Genomic DNA, 24,025 nt, shown 5'->3' on the forward strand with positions numbered 1-24,025 from the left:
TGGAGCTTTTAACCCCGGATCATCCACACATTAACACCTTAGAGTGGTTTTAAGCATTCATTATGGGGCCCAACGTTATGCCAGTCCAAGGCAGGATTATCTCTGATTTGCACTACCCAGCTCCTGTTCCATTAAGGTGTGGCCACTTCCCACAGATGTGTCACCCAAGTTGAAGTCCTCCAGTATCCCAGGATCTCTTACAGCCCCACGCATAGAGCAAAGATAGAAGCCTGTCCTGGCTCAACAACCCTCTATAGGCAACTCATGGTTACAGCTCCTAGTCCTGCCCCTGCTCACCAGGCTTGTAGTGGCAAGTCACAGCTGTGCAGGTGGGGGACACGATCAACATTTATATGGCTCACAGCATAAGGTGCAACATCGCCTTTAGATTGTAAGCAACCTGGGACAGGGCCTGTCTCCTTGTTCAGTGAATATGTGTGTGGGTGGGTAGGTGCATCACCTAGCAAGTAGGGCTCCTAGTCCATGACTTGAATCCCTAGATATTATGATTCTACTGCAAATATTATTACTTAACCTACTACTACTGCCAGCATTAGGTGAGAGGAGGAGTTTCTCATAGCTGCAGATTTATCTTATATTGCATATAAATTTGGGGGGGAAGGGAGAATTGCTGTGGTATGTTATATGAAATAAAGTTCTAGGGTATTTTTCCCATCACTGATTATGAGTGTGAAGCAGCCCAGGATAATTTTACACCCCCAGCCTTCTAGTATGATGTTTCTCTATTTCAAGGAGTAACTGCCATTCAACCTTATCATGAATGATGTATTATTTGGTTGTGAAATGGTGCTAATAATCAGCTGGATATTGTGCTTTTTACTCAGGGCTGTACATTGTCCTTACATGTATTGCACGGTGCTCAGTGGGACACTTTATGGAGGAAAAAATGGCACCTGTTTGAAAGAAAATATTAGATTTTAATTTACAGCTGAGAAGGCTGAAAAATATCATTACTTTCCCCTGAAATACAGTTTTCCCCATCCCCGAAGGTATACATCCAATCTGTACAACTTACTCAAAGGCATGATTGGCTCCAGCAGAAATCATGCACTGAATATAGTAATTAGAAAGTGGGAATTTCTGGCCTGTGTGAATCACAAGGTTAGACTAGAATATGACAGTTGGGTTTTCTTTATTTTTCTTTTATTAAGAAATTACGATGTCATGTTTCTTAAAAGTTCCATCATTGGTACTTAGACATGCAATACACACTCAAAAACATGCACGTTTCTCTGTGAGGTTGGGCCATAGCCTCAGTGCCTTTTTGCTGTTGAAATAAATGGAAACATGGTGCATGCAGAAAGACGGTGGTTGAGATCTTCACAGGGGCAGTAAGGATGTCTGATGGTATTTTTAAACGGCCTTAAAGCAATTAGGTACCTCAGGGTAGGGTCTTGTAGATATTTATAGACCTAAAAATACAGATGAGCAAAATGAGCTGAAGTGGCATTTAGGCCCCTCACTCACAAATGGCCAACCAATTTGTTTGTGCCCCACAAGATGTACGTACCTAATGTTATAAAATCATAGAATCATAGAAAATTAGGGTTGGAAGGGACCTCAGAAGGTCATCTAGTCCAACCTCCTGCTCAAAGTAGGACCATCCCCAACTATATCCCCAAACAAGGCTGTCGTAGGGCACCTCGGTGCTCTGCTCCTAGAGAGTGGAAACTGCCAGGGAGAGAGAGCCCTGGCAGAACACAACTAGCCCAGCTGCGGGTTGCCGGGGCAACTAATGTGAGTCAGCTGACCAGAAGGGGCAGGGCCTGGCCCTTATAAAGCCCAGGGCTGAGGCCAGGCTGGCAGTTCTCTGCCAGCGGCCAGGGAGCCAGGAGCTCCTGGGGCTAGAATGTGACCATTGCAAGAACTGCTCTAGCTGAGTGAAGGATGGCAGCTCTGAGAGGTTTGAGCACCAGGGTTTAGCCAGACGGCTTTGAGTTGAGTTATAGCCAGGAGGCTCAAGTTTATGTTTGCTTCTGATATTACACCGGTGGTTTGGGTGAGGCTATAGGAGTTGGAGGAGACCTCATAAAGGGCCCCACGGTGGTGTGGGGGCCCTAGCGCCAGTGAGGGTGCAGTATCCTCTTAAAGGGGGGAACCCCAGTGGTATGGGAACCCCGGCGCCAGTGAGGGCGCAGCTTGCGGGGTGCGTAGACCCCAGCCCCAGAGAGGGGCGGCTTTGAGAAGCCCCAGCGCGGGCATGACGAGCCCCAGAGAGGGGGCAATATTATCAGGAAGCCCAGTGCGGGCGCGGTGAGCCTCTGAAACAGGGCTAGTGCTGTGGAAAACCCCGGAGCAGGGTGGAGTGCTGTGGTTGCCCCCGGTGAGAGGGGGAAAGCCCTGGGAGAAGGGGGTAGCAGCACGGTGGGCCCGAGAGTCAGGGGGCATCACCAAGAAGTTCCCAGAGTGGGTGCAGAGACCCCAGATGGGGGGCGGTATTTTAGAAGCCCGAGTTCGGGCGACATTACCGGGAAAGCCCTGGGGGGGGGGCACTAGTGTAAAGACCCCAGACAGGGGGCGACACTACAGAGAAGGTCCCAGAGAGGAGCAACGTCACAGGGAGGCCCCGAGTGGGCTTGGAGAGCCCAAGAGAGGGCAGCACAGAAGAGGAGGCCCCAGAGAGCGGGGCGAGAGTACATAGAGGAGGCCCGAGAGATGGGCTGTGTACATAGAGAGAGAGATACCAGCGTCTATCCCGTCAACGAGGCTTGGGGCGTGGTATTAGGGGTTGGTAGGAGCCACGCGTAGCCCATAAGGCTGGGGTGCCTGGGCAGCACCCATCATACCGGGAGACCCCCAGGTGGTCCGGGAACACGGGGACAGAGGTCCCAGCTAACCGTGCCCAGGGAGTCGTAAGGCAGCCTCCCAACTTTATCTTACCATCAAAGACGTGGCGGGCGAGAATTTGAGGGTGCCCTTGGGCCAACTGGGCACGGAGAGGGGGCTGTAAGGAGATCACGGCCCTCCTGCAGGACCCCACCGTTACAGGCATTAACTGTCACACTTGTATATGGTGGCTGAGACAGGGTCTCCTTATACTAGGGCAGTGTTTCCCAACCTTTTCCAGCCCAAGACACACTTACATTAATACATTTTTTCTGCGGCACACCTGTTAAGGCATTCCTCATCCTCATAACTAGTGTAGCTCATTGCCATAACAACATGCTGCAGCACACCCCTTCATGTCTGACGGCACGCCTTTGTGCTGCAACACGCTGGTTGGGAAACACTGCACTAGGGACTGCACTGACTTGTGCGGAGATCAGGGCTGCGCTGAGTTGGGTGCTGCACATTTGTAAGAGGCTCCCCACTGAATGGCTGTAAATACAAGGCTAGGTCCTATAAGCAGAGGATTTGCATTGCTTGCACTAGAAACCTGCCTGTGTACTACGGCCCAGTGAGACAGTGAAGGCCATGAATCCCGCACTGCTCCACAGCTTTTGCTCACAGCGGGTCCCCAGGGCCAAAGCCTCTCAGCCTGGCCCTCTCCCTGCTTCCTCCTGGACCATGAAGCCAGATCATTTGGTGCCAAATCTTAGTGTCCCTATTCCAACTCTTCTGCTGCCATCAGGGTCTGTTGTGCACTACACCCACCCCTTCCACCTCCTGCATCCACAGGAGGGGCCGGATCCTGGTGCAGAGCAAGTGCCCTCCTACTGCCGAGTCCTCGGTGCTGTTACTTGGCTGAATTTCTTGCTGCTTTCTGCAATAAACTTTGGCAACTGCAAACTGACCCAGAGTGTTTGTGGGGGCTCGGGGCAGAACAAATACCCACTTGGTCTCCAGGAGCTTGCGGAGAGCATGAATCATGGGGTGGTATCAGGGCCCTTTCCTATTTAGGGTGGCATTCCCCTTCCCTGCAGCCCCAAGGGGAAGGAGGGGAAGAAGGAAGATCTCTTCTTGTCTTGGGAGCCATCTCCGCAGGCATCTTTCTCTTCTTCTACATGGAGCCTAGGCCCTGGGCAGATGCAGCATTCGCTTCAAAAGCAACGAATGCTTCAAAGGGTGAGTGAGCAGACAGCAAGCCCTAAGAAGCCCTCCAGAAAGGGCCACAGTGCTCCAAAAAATGAGCCCGGCTCAAGAAACTGTTTGTTAACCTTTGGTTGTTGAAGCACTTCCAGTCATATCTGCACGCTGCACAACGCGCACTGGGAGGTTGCTCAGGTCTTGGGCATCCCACAGCGCTCGGCTCTCCCCCACCTCCGCAGGGCAGTGGGGCAGGACAGGGGGAAGACTGGGGTGGGCAGCAAAGCAGGGCGCTCCAGGGTGCCTGGCAGTTTTGCAGCTGGAGAGCAGGAATGGCTACGTGCATCTCTGACTCGGGTCCCTGGCCCCCAGGGTGGGGTGCTCAATAATCCCCACGGTTTTCTGACCTGACACTTCTGCTTCATCGCACTTGGAAGGCAGCTCCTAAGTTCGACTGCGTTCTGCGTTATTCCACTTGGGAAACGTGCATGTTGAAACACCCTTAAATGTTGGTTTTCCTGCTACCTGACATTGCCTTCTCGTTTGAAAATGCAATTTAGTTTCATTTTGAGTGGAAATTTAAGGCACAAATATTAAATAGTCTTTGCAAATCTTTGTTTGTGTCATTGTAAAATCAGTTGTGCTTTGCACTGACAATTCATTTTTCTTCGTTTTAAATTTCTAGCGGAGGGCATGGACCTCTTCCTCAGATCTCTTGAGCACATTTCAACGTGGTCCATGGTAGAGCCCCGATAGCTCTCAGCCCCCAGCTTTGCCCATGGCAGGGGAGGGGGCTTTGGGAGTTTGGTGGCATGATGCCGTTGCCTTGTAGTTGTGCAACAAGGTTCATTGTGTAATTTTTGGAATATGTTAGCTAAGGAGTTACTTATAAAGGGTGCAGTACTGCCCACCGCAGCAGGTAAGGCGGGAAGAAGAAGGAGAATGGGGGTGCAGATGAAGGCCCCCATGCTGAGGGTGGGTGTGAAGCAGAGAAAGGGGCAGGCGCTGGGATGAATGGTGCCCCCGGGGCAGGTTGCGGGATGCTCGAAGCCCGGGAGGCTTGCCCAGGGGTGCAGGGGGCACGCACCTCAGTACAGCCCCGGGGGGGCACATGCCCCCAGATCTGTGCATGGGGCAGAGACAGGCTGCTGCTGCGGGCTGTACAGGACTTCAGTTAGATCAGTCTTGTCAGGCCTGATCTGTTAGCCCACATCACAAATAGGGTTAACTTTGGTCTATAAATGGGCAACCTGATCCACCAAACTTCCTGAACTTCTGTAAAGTTCATACTTAGATCCCTACTTGGGTCAATCAAGTTGAAGGTCTGCACCTGAGTGAACTAAGTTAAACTGGTGGCTATTTTTAACCCAATCTAACCTCCCCGAACATCTGTACCTAGCCTGTGTGCCTGGGAGAGCCCCAGCTCCTGGATAACACGTGGTAGCACCTATGCCCTGACTTCAGCAGCAATGCCCACCTCACTGCCCACACAACCCCCCAAAAGGCAGGACGCCCCAACCAAGGAGACACACGCTCCCCAAGCTACTAGGCTTTGCCCCCCTCTCTCTCTGCCATGTTCAGGACAGAAGCCACAACAGCCAGAGGAACCAGGAACAGAATTTATTTACAGAAATTGTGCGTGTGCACACACGCACGCGTAGCAGCTTGCTCTTAGTTTGTGCCGGGCCTCAGGCACCCAAAGCAAAATATAGAAAATATACGGGGCAGAGTACGCCCATGGTTTGCATCTGGAGATTGTACCCTTCCCCAAGGGCTTTTCGAGATTGCCTCCAGGACCTGGGTGGCCGCGACTTGCACTGGTGGTGATGAGTCCTTTTCCAGAGACCTCAGAGCTGGAAGGAGAGAGGAGACGTTCATGAACAGACCACTCGTGCTAGCAGCGCCACAGGCGGGTCATCCCTGGGCATCGGGGCTCAGGAGTGATGTGGGGTGGGCAGTGCACAATGCATGCAGACGTGCGGTCTCTCGGGGTCCTGCAGCCTCTCGGCTCCTTCTGGGCTCCAGAAGGGAAGGGCAGGGGCTGGATTTCTGACTTACAGCTCTGCAAGTGGGCGATGTTCAGCCACCTGGTAGTCCCTGGGCTGCTGTACTCCAGCATGATGCCTAAACAGACAGCAGGGACAATGGATCAGCTTCCCCAGGTCGGGGTGCAAGGAGAACTCAGCTCCGAGGCAGGTCACTGGTTCCCCTGTGCTGTGTTTGCCATCGCAGGCGGTTACAACCAACACATTCCCTGCACGCTGCGGCCCAGGACGCCCCTGCTCCATCCCATTTGCCTCCCCCATGAAGTGGTGCCGAGCAATCCTGAGCCGTGCCGGGTGACCACGTCCCAGACACGTCTCCATCACTCAGGATGACTGAACCATGGCCCAGGGTTTCTCTGCCATCACCCCCAGCCCTGCTGTCTGGTTCAGTCCCCCTTCACACCAGCCATGCAACTCTGGGAGCATCATGCTTTCCCAGTGCTTTCTGGGGAGCCTGAGGCACGGGCTGATTCGCAGCTTGACCATTCCTCGTGGGGGTGGGGGAAACGCACAGGGACCAGGCATCCTCTCTCACCAGTAAAATGTATTGCTGCTGCCCGGATCTCTGGCCAGGAGCTGGTATAGTACCTCCTGGTCCTGTAGCACAGACCCTCCAGGAGTGCCGGTTTTTCTTTGACCTGGAGGGACCAAGGACACGTGAGCTCCCGGTGGTGACAAGACTTCTCGCACCACATGCTGGTGCAGATCAGGAGGAAACAGGAGCACCAAGGAGCAATCTTGGCCTGTCCCGTGCCCTGTGGTCCTGCTTGCAGGCATTGGCACTGCGCCCCGGTTCCCCCCCTCCATCCTACAAAGAGCCCTGCCCTCCCTCACCTCCTGCCACTCACAAACTCACTCACCAAGTGCCTGCAAAGGTCTCTCAGCAGGACGTTGACCCGCACCTCTCCTGACCCCTGCACATAAAAGGCCAGGACTCCCTGCACCCTCCTGAGCCCCAGGTAAGGGCAGCAGAGGCCCACAGCTCTTCTGCACTCCTGAAAAACACGGTCACACCAGGTCTGGACTCCCTGCTGACTGCTGAGCAGAGCCCAAGGCTTGCCTCTTGACCCACGACTGTGCCCAGGGCAGGAACAGGAGGGGCTGGCCAGGAGGAGCCTGGCACTAAACACAGAGGAGAGGCGGTGGGCAAAGGGAGGACTTCTCCTGCTTTTCAGGTGCCACCTGCAGCTGACCCCCGTCTCCCGCTCAGTAAACCATGTGGGGAGACTTCCTGCCTGCACAGGGGGTCGGATGTGCAACCTGCCCTGGACCTGGGAGGCAGCCCCAAGCTCAAGGAGGTGCCTGCATGAAGCCGCCCCAGTGGGAAGGGGATGGCCACCACAGGATGCAGGATTGGCAGAGCTGCCCTGGGGCTGGATGGGGGAGACCTGGGGGGGCTGAGTACACCAGTGTCACCAGTCCTTACCTTGGCCACCTCCTTGTTCGGGTCCTGCAGGTGCAGCAGCAGCGCTGCCCAGCTCTGCCTCACCTGGGTTTTAAACCAAGTGTGCCATCTTTTTCTGAGGCACCCTGCCAAGGTGGCGAACAGGGCAAATGAGGCTGTGCGCAGGGCATCATCCTTCTGTGGACAAGAAACCCCAGTGGGGTCACAACCAAACCTCTATCTCATGGGCTTGCTTTTCTTCCTGAGAACTCATTTCTTCCACAACAGTTAAAATCTTCCAGTTTGGACTGGAGCAAGGGGCAGCAAGTGCATCCCCTCCCCGACAGGGCCCACAACGAAGAGCAATCGAATGGGGATGGGGAGCGGTGCTCACTCACGTGGTCGAAAAAGGCCCTAACGTGCGTCCCCACAGCCAAAATGACGGGTCCTGTTCTGGTCCCGAACTGCCTGAGGACCTTGGCCAGAGATATCATGCCCTCTGTCATTAGCTCATCTGATGATGGCACGAAGGAGGCTTGGACCAGGGTGTCCAGGATGAGGGTCCGGTGGTGTTTCAGCTGGACAAACAGAAGACGTGACACACGGATCAGCGCCTACGCTCCTCACCTCTGGGGTCCCTGTTATTCCCAGAGCGTTCAGGACTTCATCTGTCCAAGCAAGCCCCCGCGGCTACATTCCCGTACACCTGTGAGATGCAAAGCACCCACTTCTGCACCAAAAGTACACTCGTCACCCCAACGGTCCCTAGAGACGTCGCAGGGGAGAGAGAGCAACACTGGATATATGTCGGGGAGGTTGTGCACCCTTTCAGCCCTGCCTCATTGTCCGGTCTCTATGGTCAAGCTCCGGTCCAGACATGGCAGAGGGATTTCGACCTCACCTGCGCAGGGGCACCATGTGCTACGTTTCCCAAGGCCCTGGCTGCCATCTGCCGAACAGCATAATTGCTGTCCTTGGCTCGTTCCACCAGTAGAAGAAGGGCTGGGTTCAGCAGCTCCTCGTCCTGGATGGACGGGTCACTCGTAAGCTAAAAGAAACCAATGCATGCATGAGATCCAGCACAGTCATTGCCAAGAGCCCAGCCCTGCAGCAGAAAAGTAACCCATGCCAGAGCAGAGTCCCACAAAACACCACGAGGAAGAGCCTCAGCACGTGGTGCTCTCCTGTTGGACGTGGGCATGCTTGTCTGCTTAGAGCCAGGGCAAGCATCAAGACAGGGGCCTAGTGTGAGCAGGAGAGGTGGTGCCGATGCGAGTAGATGGGGGCACTGCTTGGCTGAGAGCAGCGTCTTCCTGGGATGCTGGGTGCTTATAGAGGGTGCACTAGTTAGGACCAAGCTCAGAGCTGCTGGCTAGAATGAGGGCTCGGTAAGGAAATCCCTCTCCTTGTCACGTGGCAGAAGTGGTGAGGCATGGGCAAGGGCAGAAGAGAAACCTCTCAAGTTATTCCAGTGATCCTCCCTCCTAGGAAGGGGCTGGGGCACTGCCCAGGGAAAGAGCACAGCAACCAGCCACCTTTCCATCGAACTGCACATTCTCTACGGGGCCTTACCTGGCTGAGGAAGGCTGTCCCTGTGATCCTCAGCTTTGGTGACGCAGCCCGCACCCATTTGAGGATTTCCTTGATAAAACTGGGCGTTATTATGCCCGACGGCAGCAGAGCCCTGCAAGAGAAGAGCCCTGGCTGTGGGACCGGCTGGGCACTGCCAGCGCTTGGTTGCTCGGAGGCGGCAGCTCTCATCTCTTGGGGCACAAGCTCCCTGTCCCCAGCCCCACGCCACCCTGCAGCTTCAGCACGGAAAGTGCCCCCTCCGCCGCTTTCCCCTCTGCCTAGAGCGCAGATGCAAGGCAGCCTGCCTCTTACCTGGCCAGCTGGCACACCCCCTCGTGGTGTGTCTCTGGGCACTCAAGCAAGGGCCACGTTCCCTCCTTGCACAGGGATGTGGCCACACTTTCCCCTATGCCCTTTGAAATGGCGCAGGCCAGGGCCTCCATGGAAAGCCTGGGGAAAGAGAAAGCCACGTGGACAGGCTGTCAGGAGGTGCTGCAGCCGGAGCAGGACCAAAACTCCCTGTCACTCGGGAGGTGTGTTACTCAGACACTTACACACACCCAGCCAAGTGCGGTGGGATACCCATGTGCCTGGCCCCCCCAAAGGGAGAAAAGGCCCTGTCTGCCCACAGCTGCAGCTGTAGGGATGACAAAGGTCTCCAAACTGGTTGCTACTTCTGCTCTCCAAGCCTTCCCGATGGCTAAGGCAGACAGCTCAGATCAAACCGATGCTGCCATTGTTTCTCATGCCTTTGTCCCCTGGCAGGGACAGGACGGGCTGGGCTTTGCACGCATCAATGCTGGAAGCCAGAAGGCAAGCATGGAGGCTCTCCCAAGCCCAGAGGAGGTCAGATGGGAGGATCAAACAGCCGTAACATGTCAGACTCGGCCCTTGGCAGACAAGCCCCGTGTCTTTCAGCTGCCAGCACCAAGACAGCTCAGCACAGTCCTTGGCAAGGAGACATCACCCTGCAGGCAGCGGGCCTGAAGTGAGGCCAAACCTGTGACAGCAGTCTGAGCCTGCCCCTCACCTGCAAGGGTTGCCCACTACGTGGACTTGGCCCTCTGTAATGCTGCAAAGGCTCCCGCTGGGCGCTGGCATTTTTTGCCCCACGGTGTGGCTTGTTTGCTCCACGAGAGCATGCAGCATGGCTGGGAGCATGTCACTCAGCACTTGGCCACACTGCAGGGTGCTGACAATCTCCAAAGCAGCACAGGTTGCCTGAAGGGAGAGAGAGGACCAGAGTCAGCCTGGGGAAGACATCTGGAAATCCACAACTCCAAGTCCAAAGGTCTCTTCCTCACATCCAGGAGAGCGCAGGACAGCCCGGGGAGCACCTCCCTTAGCAATTGGCTCTCCTCCCAGTCACATCCCTTCCCAGTCCATCCCTTCCCAGTCACATCCGTGCACACCTGGGGCTGGGCTCTCACTTACTGCCAGTGGCTCAAATGCTGCGGTGTCCTCCGCTGAGCTGCTCTCCGTCTCAGCCCGATGGTCCAGCTTGGCGAGGAGCAAATGCAGCACGTGGATGGACAAATCATTGCCTCCACCCATCGCCCGCCACAATTCAGAGGTGTCTCTGCAAGTTAATCCGAATCACAGATGAGCTGCGGATACTCTGGTGATGTCATGAAGCAATAGGGCATTGGAGCAAAGGCCAAAGGTGCTGCTAGGGTAGGACGGGGTTGGGCGCAGTGATTCCTCTGCAATGCCATTAGGCACAAGCCTGGCATTTCCTACACACACCCACCAGGACATGGAAGCCATCCCAAGGGATCTGCACCTGGCTTGACCCTCTACGGGCTTATCCAGGCTGTGGGATCTGCTTGTCCCTCGGTACAGGAGGTGGGGAGTGGCAAGTACCTGTCCATGGGCAGAGGTCTACAAAGCAGGCTGCTGGTGACGGCCTCTACGTGGAAGCCTGCTAGACTGGCCACAGCTTCCAGCAGGCAGCTCTTCATGCACCCTTCCTGCATAGCGGGCATGTGCATCGTTATGGTGCCCAGGATGTCCGGCACCTGCAGGGAAAAGAAGAAGAACAAGGGCCCTTGCTCACTCGCCAGCACAAGACAAACCAATCCCTCCCACGCTTGGAAAGATGCTGCCATCTGAGCTATCCCTTGCTTTAAGGGACTAGTGTCCAGACACTGCCACCTCAGGGTGATCCTTAGCAATGAGCACGTCCCTATGCCCCTGCCCGGGGTGAAAGTGGGCGCTGCTGCACATGCGCTGACACCCATCGACCCGCAACCCTCAGCCCCTCGTGCACCCATGTGCACACACCTACAACCTAATGGCATGTGCCACCTGGGACCTATTTCTGCTGCCTTAACCTCGCACAAGCACCCCAACCAATATCAATATCTGGGAGCTGATTTAAGATGCTCATTTTGGCCTTTTGCCTGTGGGGGTGCTCAGGTGAGGACCAACAAGCACCACCAACTTCACACCCCCTGATCCACGCATCCCCATCTCAGGCTAGCAAGGGAAATGGCCCTTGCTTCATGCCCAGGGATCAGCGGTAAGATCGCTGTCCACACCGCATGAAAGCAGCATTTGAAAAGCATGAAGCAAATGCAGAAATCCTCCTCAGCTTCAACTTCACCTCCTCCAGCAGGGCCTCTCCATGCTCCTTGATGATGCTGAGGAGCCAATGTCCTCCTGCTGTGGCACATGTGGGGCTGGCTCTCAGCATGCCATTCAGCACGGTCTCCATGAACTCATGGGTCTGGCTTGATGGAAAATATTTTCCAAGGACCTGGAGACAAATTGAAAGAAGGGAAACTGCGCTGATTTTCTTCTCCAGGTGAGACAACTGGTGAAGACCTAAGAGCTGCTGAACAACGGTTCATGAGCAGGTGCTGCAGAAGGGATCTAGCTCGTCATTGGGAATGGCAGCTACCCCAGAGCTCAAGGCTGATGTTAAAGAGTCGTGCTGTGCAGAAGCCTCTGCCCTATGGCAGCGTGGTGTACATGCAAGAGGCAAACTCTGTGCTTGAATGTTGCTTCTGTCTTCAATGGAGAGAGCTTCATTTGACAACACCAAATGATCCCAGCCAAGCTGTGCCCCAGGATATGTCGAAGCAGGCACAGAAGGTGACCGCGTCCTGGTTATAGCTCTCATTTGGGTGCTGTACTGACACAGGTTTCTTCTTGTGTGCAAGGACAGAAGTAGCTATAAAACTTTCTAAACTAGCTCTGACTTCTTTTTACCATGCACATGGGGAAACAGCAGCAGGCAGTGGATGAACAATAATTGTCCCTAATGCCTGCCCCATGCACTCCATAGAAAGAGGTAAACCGTGTGTGAGCAAAGGAGTGGACAGTGAAGGACGCCCAGCCCCCAGAGTCCCCACACCAGCCTCTTGAGACACTCACCTTGGCCATGCGGGAGGATACGGCAAGCACAGTCTCGGGGGTGGAGGCTTTCAGCTCCTCCCGGATACCCCTCAGCTCCTCCTCCGCTGCATCCATGCCCATGGACTGATCTGGAATAAAAATAAGGAGGATGGAGGGCTGTAATGATGTCTGATACAGTACCTTGGCTCCATGGAGGACCCACGTGCAATGTCATGAGCAGTGCGGTCCAAGGGTGACGTCTGAGGTCTGAGTGGCTTCAGGGGGGCGGAGGTGCTACAAGCCTCTCCCCACACAACTCTTCTCTCCCAGGAGGTTGTCCCAGGGCCAGTCATGGGGCTTTTGAGATATCTTTAGACTAGCCGGGAATGGACAGAGGAGAGGAGCAGCGTTTCCAGAAGGAGAAATGGGGCAGAGTTACTTGCACCTGCTCCGAGTGCCCTCACCTTGTATGGGGAGGAGGCAGGCAATGCAGTCAGCAGCCCACAGCCGGGATGTGGCCAGAGAGGCGCAGGTGTAGGGCGCCAGCAGCCCCAGCAGGAACCCAGTTTTTCTGAAGGGCTCTTGCAGCTGAGAAAGGAGGAGAAAGACCTGAATGAAATGTGCCTGGGTCTGCCTGGAGTGACATTCAAGTTTCTGGTCCTGGGAAGGTGAAAACAGGAATGCATCCCTGTCTGCTGGGCAAGATGTCTGGGTCTCGGGGCCAGGCTGCCACAATGACACCAAGGCAAGAGAGAGTTAGCCCATACTTACTCTGCAGTAGACGGCATCTCGACAGGCGGCAAGCAGCTGGGCGCTGCCCTGCAAGGCCCTGTCCCTCTCCCACTCCTTGTCAGCTGAAAGCCATGGCTCAAGAAGCTGTCGGGAGAGCAGACTACTGTCAGAGGCACCTCCAAAACAGCTCAGATGAACCGTTTCAACCACAGACATCACCATCGCCCCTGACATCCCTCCAAGCAACCTGATCCTTTCACCCTCTGGACACATCCCAGGGGGACCGTCATTGCCCTGAAGCTGCAGGACCTGTGCAGTGACCCTGGCACAACAAGGGGCAGCTACGAGGCATGTCAATGGGATGCCAGCCCATACCCCAAGGACACCTCTCATTTGCCCTGCTGAAGGAAACCTTCCTCCCTGTCTCTTGGGCCCATCCCTGCCTTCCCAGAAAAGAGAGCTCTGCCTGCTCCTGCTGGCTACTCACGTGGAACATCTCCATGACCCAGCTCTCAGTGGGGTCTTCTTCAAGGAGGCCTCTCATGAGCTCGCCCAAGGCCTGCATGGACAACTCGTGCAAGGACTGCAAGTGGGAGACAGAAGAGGGAAGCTGGAGCGTGTGCACAAACCCCAGACCCCTTTGGGGAGGTCGGGGGTGACTGCCAGGCCCAGGGCCAGCTGGGGATCATGCCGGTGGTCCCAGCAGGTGATGCCACAAATCGGCTCTTTAGGTGTACCTGTATTTGCAATGAGTCCTGAGCTGTCTCCCCCTCCTGTGTCAGGTGCTGCACAGCTGGGAGAGGTACCAGGCACCTGAGGCAGGTTTCAAGCAGGCTTCTGTTTGCATCCCGATTCAGGGAGGGTTTCACCTTGCTGGCAGAAGACAGAGAGGAAGAAAAGCCCTCCGTCACACTGGAAAGTGGGTCTAGTGCTCAGATACGATCTGAACCTGGAACCCGAAATCCAGACACCCCTGGACATGGAGGCTGAGAAGCTCTTGCACTGCCCACCACTCCTCCTTGTCCCACCACCACCTCCAGGTCTTTCCATCCAACTCCCCAAGCCGACCAAACACATTGCAACCCCCCCTGAACCCCGCTGCAGGCAGAGCAGCCTGTGACCTGAGCCCTGCATGTGTCTCTCAGCTCCACATCTGGCAGGAAGAGCACCCCAGGGTGAAGCAAGGAGCTCATCTCTGAGCAGGGCATCCCAGCGCCGAGAGCCAGGGCACGAATCACCTACCTCAGGTGCTTAATGGCAAACATGGCCGTGAGGCGAACAGGAGAGGACAGGGAATCCATCGGTTCCTCTTTTATGAAGTCCTAAAAGGATTAACAGAGATGTGACTCAGGCGAAAACGATGTGGAAAGCAGCCTGCCCCCACAAACGTGCCAAGCTGACCTGCCAGGTGGGCTGGACGCAGCCCTGGATCCTGCTCAGGACAACGGCATCAGTGCAGGGGCACAGAGCTGTCTCCCAGTCTCTCCCCATGCCCAGCCAGGCCCTCCAAGAGCAGCCCACAATGCGGCCGTGCCTAGAGAGCCGCGAAGGGTGCCAGCTTTCTGGGCCCCACACACACCTCTCACAGCACTCCAGTAATCCCATCACAGCCAAGAAACAGAAGAGCCACTCCCAGGAAAACCAGTCCCGCTACATTCCCCCCAGGTCCTTTGCAGTTTGGGCCCCCGGCCTCCTCCCCACTCACCAGCATGTACCCCAGCAGCTCCTCTTTGTACGTGAACTGGAAGCTCTGGGAGCCGTCAGCGTCCTGGATGGCACGGCTGATCTCAGTGACTGACCGGATGAGGGTCAGCTTTAAGTCCAGGTCCTGAATTTCATGGGGGAACGACAAAGAGATGGGGATGAGGAGTGGAGAAGAACCGAGGTCCAGAAGGGATGAAAGGCAGCCTCCTTTGCACCCCTGAGAGATGACTACAAGCCCCAGAAAGCCCCAGATCCACACCCGTCTCAGACAAGGTGCATGGCAGTGTAGGGGCTCCCACCTGGGGTAGGTTATCGTGCCTCAGTGACGCAGGGAGTTAGGGGCTGGGAAGTGCATGAGCAGAGGTGGGCTCGTTGAACATTTACCTTATTGAGGATGGTGATGCCAAGCACCTGGAAAATGAAATGCAAAACTACCGTCAGCGCCTGGGATGGCCCCAGAGCGCAGCACACTGCTGGGTCCAAACAGCGGCCGGGCTGGTGAGCGCGGAGCAGCGCAGGGGCATGAATGTACAACCCCTGCCAGAGCAGGACAAGTTGTGAGGAGTGTCTAGCCCAGCACTCTCCATACGTGGGTCCTTCCCCCTGCCCATCGCCCCAGGAGCATGAACGCAGGTGCTCCTCACAGGCAGGAGTTCAGGGGCAACAGAGCATCTGAGCCATCCAGGCACCCCGGTGCAGAGCAGACCTCAGTGCCACGGCAGGCCTGTTCCCACCACGCTGCACTCCCAGGCTCCTACCTGGCAGCTGCTCACGTAGTGCTGCAGGACCCTCCTGGTGATGTCACGCTCCACGCGGGGGAGCAGCTGCGTTTGGGGGGCATGCACAGCTATTTGGCTGTAGGCCAGGATCAAGGCCCTGTGGGTCCTGCCTCTTCTCCCCTGGTGAAAGTCCTGCAGGGGTGACACGACACTCGCACCAGGGCTTCCCATGCCCTCTGCCCCCAAGTAGGAATTCCTGCTGACCAAGGAGCTGCCCCAGCAGCGATACCAGCTCTCCCTGCCAGCCCCATGAGACCCACAGCTCTCACAGCACCATCCCCACTGCTTTGTTTTGGATGCCCCCAGGCCTCATCATGTCCATCCTGCACCCGGGTGGCTCGGCAGAGAGAGCTGCCGTGCTACGCTGAGCCACGGAGGTGCGGGCAGGGGCAGGCGAGAGTTGGTGACCTCCGGGAAGTGGGGCAGCAGGCCTGGTGGTGGGGCAGGGGGTGGGAGTGCAGTCCTGGGTCCCAGTCCCTGCTCCAGGGCCGCCTCGGGCATTTGGCCATAACAAGTCCCTGCACACAATGCATTGGGAGGGCCGGTGTGGAGGAGGTGGCCCTGCCTGCTGTGCTCGGTGCGGAAGCTGAGCCCCATTTTCCAGCAAGCACGTAGGTGCCTTTCGACTCCCCAGCACCTGCCCAGGGAGCTGGGTGTGCACGCGGGCTATGCACTTGGAGCTGGTACTTTCAGGCTGGGCAGTAGGGCTCGTGTCTCCTCTCCCACAGCTAACGGAAAGAGGTGAAAACTACACAATCTCTTTCTCTGGGTGAACAACAGATGTAGTTGCCTCCAGGCCCAAAAGGGGCTCTTTGAATGCTGGCACATTAACCTGAGGCATAAAAAATGTGACTAATGCAAACTGCGCTCCCAGCCGTCTCAGCAGACCTCTGATGTGGAGCACGTGCCCTGGGAGAGGGTGCCACTGCCAAGCTGCTCTTCTCCAGGGTTTGTAGGGGAGGAAGCTGGAGAAAGCCCCCAGCTCCATTACCTGCAGGAGGCTGATGATCCCAGACACCTGCACTTTACTCATGGCAGCACCAAAGTCCTCCAGGGTGCTCAGGGTGAGGTCCAGGTGGCCCTTGGCTGAGAAAGCCAGGATGCTCACGACTTGCTGAAACCCAAGAAATGCATTGGTGAGTGGGTCTGACCTGACCCGAGCATCCTCCCCATGTCCCATTGATGCTACAATGCGCACCCGACCTGGAGCAAGCGAGGGGGCTGTCCGAGGGGAAGGCCAAGGGAAAGCTTTGTAGAGAGGTGAGGACACGGGGGGGAGTCAGGGAAGACCTGGCCGTGTCTGGAGAGAACAGGGCCCTCACCTCTCTCTCCAAAGCGTCCATGTAATCCGTGTCCTTCAGAAATTTCTGGAGCTGGGATTTCACGTAGGCAACATCCTGGCAAGAGGCCAGCATGGTACCAAGTGCCTTATATAGGAAAGCCTGAAAGAAGGAGACCAACATCACCAAAGAGCTGGGAACACAGCACCGCGCTACTCAGGGCAAGAGCAGCCCAGAAACACCCCGTCCCTAGGAAGGACCAAGAGAGCCCAGCCCCAGCACCCACGCACCCAGCAACTGCCCCACTCTGTGCAGGGAACTGGCAACTAAAGGCAGGGGCAGCCCCTCCGAGCAGCTCCCTTTGGGGCAGTGAGTGGGTAGAGGACCAAGGACCATGCCTTGGATCAAGAAAATAGATTGCAAAAGCGCAAACTCTGGAGAGAAAGTCTCTGCAGCCTTCCTACCCCAGCACCACGAGACAGGTGCACCAACCCAGGCTTCGCCAAGAGCACGCACCTTCTCCGGGGAGGAGCAGGCGTAGCTGGCCGTCTGCAGCTGCAGCTCCAGGATCAGCTCTCTGCTCCAGGCATCGTCGTCGATGGTCTGCAGTGTCCTGTTCAGGAACTGAGGGTCCGAGTGAAGGGAAGCAAAGGGACGGGTGCATGGGCTGAATCGTCGTCTTCCTCCTCTGCTGTGCCCTTTCTAACACCCAAGAGGCCCTGAGCAAGGCCTCGTCCCCTTCCACTTCTTGAGCTCAAAGACACTATGGAAAGGCTGGACGATCCCAAATGACAACTCTGGATGTCAAGCCAGACTCAAGGGGACTGGCAAACCTTCCAAGTTGGACTCCTCCTGCCTTATTGACACCCAGCACCTGATTTCCCTGAGGTTTGAGGGAACCCCCCCTTCCCAGACAGCCCTCCGCGGTTTGCCTGGCTGCCGTAACAGCGCTGCGAGCCGTCCTGTACCTTCAGCAGCAGGTGCTCCCACCACACGTTGTCCTGGCAGGTCTGAGCAGTTCCTGAAAGCGGGAGGCAAACAAGAAGGATGTCACTGCTGTCGGCACTGAAGAAGAGTCCCAGGTGCCTCCCTGGGCATCTCTTCTGTGGAAGCTCCTGCATCCGCACCCTGGCACCTCCTGGGTCCCAAAGTCACGGGCCTTGCCCCCATGCTCAATGGGTCCAGCACACATCATGCTGACAGGCCCGGGAGTTGTGCACAGCCAGACCCTGCAGAAGTGGCCGTAAGAAGAATGGAGGGTGCTCAGCACCTGGCGGACATGCTCAGCACAGCTCGGCACAGGGCTGGGATTTGCAAAAGGGCAAAGTGCACAGAGTTTGCACTGGGGGAGCCCTTCCCGGGCAAACCCTCCCCTGGGTCCCATCAGCCTCAATGCTGTCTGGCCCCTGGGTTCATCCCCTGTGACAAAGAGCAGAAGCTTTCAAGCATGTGGCGCTGCGGCAGGGGAATGGCACCACGGGGCGCTCCCCCCGGGTCGTTACCTTCCATAGTCATGAGCAGGATGGGGATCTTGATCCTCCACTGCTCCCCAACAGCAGGGTGGATCGTCTGGTGCAGAGCCCACAGTCCCCGCAGCGCACGATGCGCACGGGTCCTGTCGCCCAGGGCCGAGGCGACCACCTGACAGCGAGAGAGAAACAGGGGCTCAGCTCTGGAGCGGGGCTGCACGCCTTTCCTTAGCAGGGAAACTGGCCTCCAGCACACATGGCCAGAGCCTTCAGCCACCAGACACAGGCCACGTGCTGTGCTTGGCCTCTCCACAGGCTGCGAGGCGGGGGCCGAGCCTGGCTGTGCTCCGCGAAGGGCAGGGAGCTCTGCCGACGAAGGGCAGCTCCGCGTGCGGGAAGAAGCAGAGCGTGCTCCTCCAGCCAAGGCCACAGGCACGTGTCTCCCACCCCACTGCCCTTCCCCACTCCTCTGGCAGGGACCTTTCCAGGGTACTCACCAGGAGTCGCGCCAGCAGCCCCTGGGCACTGGGAAGTTTGGCTGGAGAGAGAAAGAGGGCATGGCCATGCATGACTGCTTTGCAACAGGGTGATGCTGCTACAACCCCGTGCATCTCCAATGTGCCCACCCACGTACGGTCTGGGCCCTGGGCACATCTGGCACTTCCATGGCACCGCCCATTTCTGGATAGCAAGCAACTTGCCCAGGGAGCTTGCCCCCTGCCCCTCTGTGAGACAGGCGCTGCTCAGGCACCCCTGGATGAGTGGGGAAGCTGAGGCAGAAAGGCCCTGGGATTCCCCTATGGCACAGCATACATCTGGGGTAGCCATGGGTTTGGGGGACCCACACCTCCCGGGTTGTAATGACCCAACTGAGAGCCCTGATGTTGGGCCTCACTTTATGGACACCAGAGGTCAAGATCTTCCAAGAGGCCCTTGGAGCTGGTTGAATGCACAGGGATCCGGATTGCAAACCTGCATCGCTGGGGGGTGTGCCAGGCGCCGCTTCTCCCTCCCACTGCTGCTGCTCAGCCAGGTCCCCGAGGCATCGGCACAGCGGGCTCAGAGTGCAGCTGTACTGAGCCGGCACGATGTACTCCAGCAGCCGGGGCCATAAGACCTGGAGAGAAGAGCCAGACAGCTCCGACTCAGCTCCCACTTCTCCTGCGCCTGGGAGATGCCTTGATAATGCAAGGGCACCAACTGGTCACCTACTTGGCTCATGCCACGCACTGAGACGTCTACATTTTCCAGCAGCTCTACACAGGTGGCACGGATGCTGTGTTCCTCCTCAGCATCAGCACTGCAAAGGTTTGTGGACGACTGCACAAGACACAGAGAGAAAGCTCAGGAGTAGTGCAGAGACACTAGCAGGACACTCAGTCTCCATCTCTTCTGCAGCCAGCGTGAGTTATGTCTTGACAGCTGCCACGTTCGTTCTTCCCTCGTCCGCCCAAGAAAACCCTTCACATCCAGCGCAGCGCACACCAATGTGCAGGCGTCACCCCTCCACTCCATCTGCCCCGGGGGCCAGCCAGCTCAATCCTCTGTGTCCCCTCAATGTGACTGTCACTGGCCAAGCCACGTCCTGGGCACCGAGACACGTCCTCGGGGGTCTATTTTTACTCGAGAGCATTTCTGTTCTCAAGTGACTCTGCCTGGCTGCCCTGGGGCGCCCCGTGCTCCTGCTCCAGCCGGTGCCAGGCTTCCCCCTGCTCGGACATCAGCACCAAGCGCCCACCCTCCATTTCTCTTACCATTTGGCTGCTAGATGAGCTGGCCTGCTTGAAAATATAGGCCACCAGCTCCCAGGCCCACTCCTCCAGGCCGTGCACAGTGAGCACCGTCCTGCTGAAATGGAGCACAGCCTTCTTCACCTGGGAGGGAGGAGAGGACAGGTGGGAATGAGGACTGCCCTTGTGCCCAAAGGGTGGAGCGGCCGGCCATGGCACGAGCCCTCCCTCAGCCCTTGCACAGGGTGGCAGGGAGGGAGGAGGGTCCTCAGACCTCCCATTTGACTTCAAGGTTGATAAAGAGGAGCCCACTCACACGGGCAAGACAGCAATGTGTCCTTGACATGCAATAGCCCCATGATGGCTGCTCAGGGAAAGCAGATGCCCTCCCCACCCACCTACAATGGGAGGGATAACACTTCCCTGGCCCCCGGCTTTCCCCAGCTATGGATGCAGAGGGGCAAACTCCCTGCAATGCCTGCCCTGGAGACACTGGGAGGGAGGAAAGGTTTTCCCTACACAAATGCAAAGATCTGGGGTGGGAATATTGTGCCAGGCCCACGTGCCATCCCCGGCACAGCCACTGCTCTCACACCACCTCACCTCAATGCTCTCATCGCTGAGCGTGCCCCTCATGGCCTGCACCACGTCACATTTTTTCTCCCGCATCTCCGGCACTGGAAGGAGAAGGAGGGCACGGTGTGGGCTTGCTTTGGGCACCCACCTCCACAGCGGGATGCACCCTGGTTTCAGAAGACCTGCTTGTGGCGATCCGCACGGCCCCCTGTCTCTACTCTGCAACCGGCTCTTGGGCCAGAACAAGGTTTCATTCAACCTCTTCACTTGGGAGTGTGGTCAGGAAAGGTGCCCGAGCAGGATTTGGCCCCAGCACTCCTGCATCATCCTGCAGGACGCAGGGTGCTCCTGGCCCTCTGGGACCGAGCCGCAGAGGACCGAGGTCTGGCTCTAGCTCTCCGCAGCCAGGGCTCTTGAGCGTAGCTGGAGCGGGATGGGTTATTAGTCCTGGCCAGTCCTAACGCAGGGCCTGAAGGGTCAGCCGAGATGGCATCCGACACGTTTGCTCTGCTCATACTTACGGTCAGCAGCAAGGATGCCACTGAAAATGGAGAGGGACGCCACACGGCTTGCCTCCTTGTCGGCCTGGAGCCAGGAGCCCACAAAGGAAATAAATTGGTCTGGGGAGAGACAGGCTGTGGGGAGAAGAGCACAACCCTGGTGAGCTCAGCGCTCCTCGTTCCCGTTCCCCCCCAGGGTTTGGCCCGGCGCAGGGAGGGCCAAAGGAAACCCCCGTGGCACCTGGGCTCTCTCGTCCTTACCGAGCAGACCGAGACAGTACAACACCTTGGCGTGGTTCTCTGGTCTCGGCAGCTGTGCGTGATCACACACCTGTGGGAGGAAGGGAAGGGAAGGGAAGGGATGCTCCACAGTCCCATCTGGATGGGGATGAAAGTGTGGCGTGGATCCGCAAGTCCCACTTTCCATGACTTGAACCAGAGTTTTCCTGAGCCCCAGGAGACATCACTGCCACCTCAGCAAGAGCCAAGAAGGCAAAGGTCCAGACCATAAACCAGAGGGGATCCTGGCTTCCAAGTCCCTTCAGCAGCATGGCTGCTCTTGGCTGGACTCGTGCCATAGGGGGGATCGTTCTGGGTCTGACTCGCGAGGAAAAGGGATTTGCATGCACCTGCTCCAGGGATTTGAACTGGACTGAGGGGAGACTAGGAGGCAACAGCCTGTTTTCGTCTTCTTGGGCAAGCAGAGAGCTCACCAGCAGAGTGGGGCTTTGCACGGCCATCACCTGGCTCTATTGGGTTCATGGGACTTGGACCTGCTGGGCCCAGGATGAGCGGTACAGGACCGGCCATCCCTTACCTGGTCATGAAGGGCGAGGCAGACGATCCCGAGTGTCCCGTCAGGGAGAGGGACCTGAAAATCATAGGCCACCTCCAAGACCCGGCTCAGACTCTGCAGCAGAAGGTGACCGTCAGAGGGAGGGTCAGCGAGGGCAACCAAGGACCTCTCCTCACCCCCACCCATACCCGTGCAGACCGGCACGGGCCAGGGCTGCTTTCCCAGGCGGTGTCTCACCACGGTGACATGAAGGTTGTCGACCCCTGCCCCGTACTGCTGCAGGAGACAGGGCAGGCTCTCAAAAACAGTATCACGATGCCCCTCATGATGGAGGAAGAGACCCATGGCGGGTCCCAGCGCCTGGACCGCAGCCTGCTGCAGCTGCAGAGAGGGAAGGCAGGATTGAGTCCCTCGCACACACTTGCTGGGAGGTTGCTCTGGACCAGGCTAGTGTGCAGAGGAAGCAAACTCCTCCTGGACACCACAAGAGACACGCCTGGAAGGCCCTGCCCCTACCCCAGTGCTCACTGCCACTCAGCGCACACAACTGCACGTCGCATGCGGGCAGAGCATTTCTCACGCACGTGAGATCACCCCGGACACGGGGTGTCCCTGCCACGACTGCACAGACATGCACACAGTGACACGTGACAGATGTGCTGCAGGTTTAGAAAGACAGCAGCCCTCACCTCTGGGTCCTCGCTGCTCAGCCAGCTGCTGCTCATGAGACTGAAAAAAGGGAGCACGTGGAAACAGTAGTCGGCCGCCCGATTGATGGGGAACGGGACCTCGTCCCTGACCTGGAACTTCATGTTGGCAGCGTGAGCAAAGCCTTGCACCACTGCGGAGGGGAGGAAAGACAGGGTGTTTGCAGCAGAGGTCCCCTGGCCAGTGCGGCACGCTCCGGTGGGGTCCAGGCTTGAGGTTCGGCCCTGGGTGCCCACCGGGGCACCTGCAGGAGGGACTGGCACTCACCTGCACACAGTGCCCGCTTCATCTGGCTGGTCTCCACCAGCCGCAGCACGTAGCGCAGTTTGCTGAGCGTCAGCACCAGAAAGGGCTCAGACTTCAGGGCTGCAGAAGGGATGAGAGGACATACTGTGCTGTTGGAGACGTTCCTGTCCACCTTCATCCCTCACACTCAGCACTGGGGCTGGGCTGGGCTGAGCTGCCTGCTGTGGCCTCCCCAGCCTGGCCAGCACACAGGGGCTTTGCGGATGACCAGGAAACCCCCCAGTGACCTCCCCTACATAGGGCAATTCTGTGTCTGCTGCCCCGGCCATGCCCAGATGCAGGAGAGGAGCAGGGGTGCAGGGGCATGTTGGGGAATGGCACCTGGTCTCCACTCCTTCCCATCCCAAATGCTTTTCCAGCTGTGACGGGAGTTAGTGCCGTCCCCTCAGAGCCAGGAGGCAGACTCCTTGGGCCCCAAATCCAGGTCAGCTGTGGTGGTCCCATTGGGCAGAGGTGGTATTCATGCCCTCCCTCCGCAATCCCTGAGCAGAGCCCGGAAGAGAGGGAGCAATGCTGTACCATAGGCTGAGACCAGGTCGCCCAGCGTGATCAGGAAGGACAGGGGTGGGAGCTCCATGATGTCCACATGGCTCTGCAGCTCGTGCATCACCTCGTTGTAAAAGGTGCCGGCAAGCGCCACGAGGGTTTCTCCTGCCGCCAACTGCACTTCCTCAGTTTCTTGCTAGAATAAAAACAGAAAACTGGAGCAGGCGCCCGGCGCACACTTGATACCGCCCTAAGTCAGGCTGGGGATCAAGGTCCCTCCTCCGAAAGGGAGGCAGAGTGGTGCATGAGCCTCAGCATCTCCACTGTCTTAAGTCCATGCCATCCTTGGGTAGCCCTTGGCTCCAAGCAAACTCTCTCTACCTACCAGCCACACACTGGCAAAGCTGCTCCTGAATTCACCAAATCCCGCTAATAATTCCCTGCATGAGAGCCCTCACCCATGAACGCCAATGGAAATCCTTGGGTGAACAATATTTCGGCTCTAGTTGTCTGCTCAAGTGCAGAATTCACCTGGGCTGCAGCGCGCAGCGCCAGCATGGACCAGGATATGTCTTGGGCAATGCATGCTGGTGCTGCCCCCAGTAAAGCACCTCTGCGCTCTGGGCTGTCCC

At 57.2% G+C, this 24,025-nt stretch overlaps 1 protein-coding gene and 1 long non-coding RNA gene across 2 annotated transcripts; both read right to left on the reverse strand.

Annotated features, from left to right (window-relative positions):
* Positions 1 to 13,083: 13,083 nt before the first annotated feature.
* LOC132251538 (maestro heat-like repeat-containing protein family member 2B) lies at positions 13,084 to 16,957 on the reverse strand. Its single transcript, XM_059731378.1, has 9 exons — positions 16,865 to 16,957; positions 16,534 to 16,656; positions 15,522 to 15,674; positions 15,148 to 15,174; positions 14,765 to 14,887; positions 14,302 to 14,381; positions 13,797 to 13,932; positions 13,547 to 13,642; positions 13,084 to 13,203 (listed from the first exon to the last, which is right to left on the reverse strand). Exons 1-9 carry the CDS (start codon positions 16,955 to 16,957, stop codon positions 13,084 to 13,086), a joined length of 951 nt encoding a protein of 316 aa, XP_059587361.1.
* Positions 16,958 to 17,344: 387 nt separating this feature from the next.
* Positions 17,345 to 18,454, reverse strand: LOC132251635 (uncharacterized). The gene is made up of 3 exons (XR_009463628.1): positions 18,325 to 18,454; positions 17,791 to 17,843; positions 17,345 to 17,446 (listed from the first exon to the last, which is right to left on the reverse strand). It is a non-coding gene; the product is annotated as an uncharacterized LOC132251635 (long non-coding RNA).
* Positions 18,455 to 24,025: the final 5,571 nt, after the last annotated feature.

This window comes from Alligator mississippiensis, chromosome 7 (assembly GCF_030867095.1).
Source record: "Alligator mississippiensis isolate rAllMis1 chromosome 7, rAllMis1, whole genome shotgun sequence".
NCBI classification, from domain to species: Eukaryota; Metazoa; Chordata; order Crocodylia; family Alligatoridae; genus Alligator; species Alligator mississippiensis.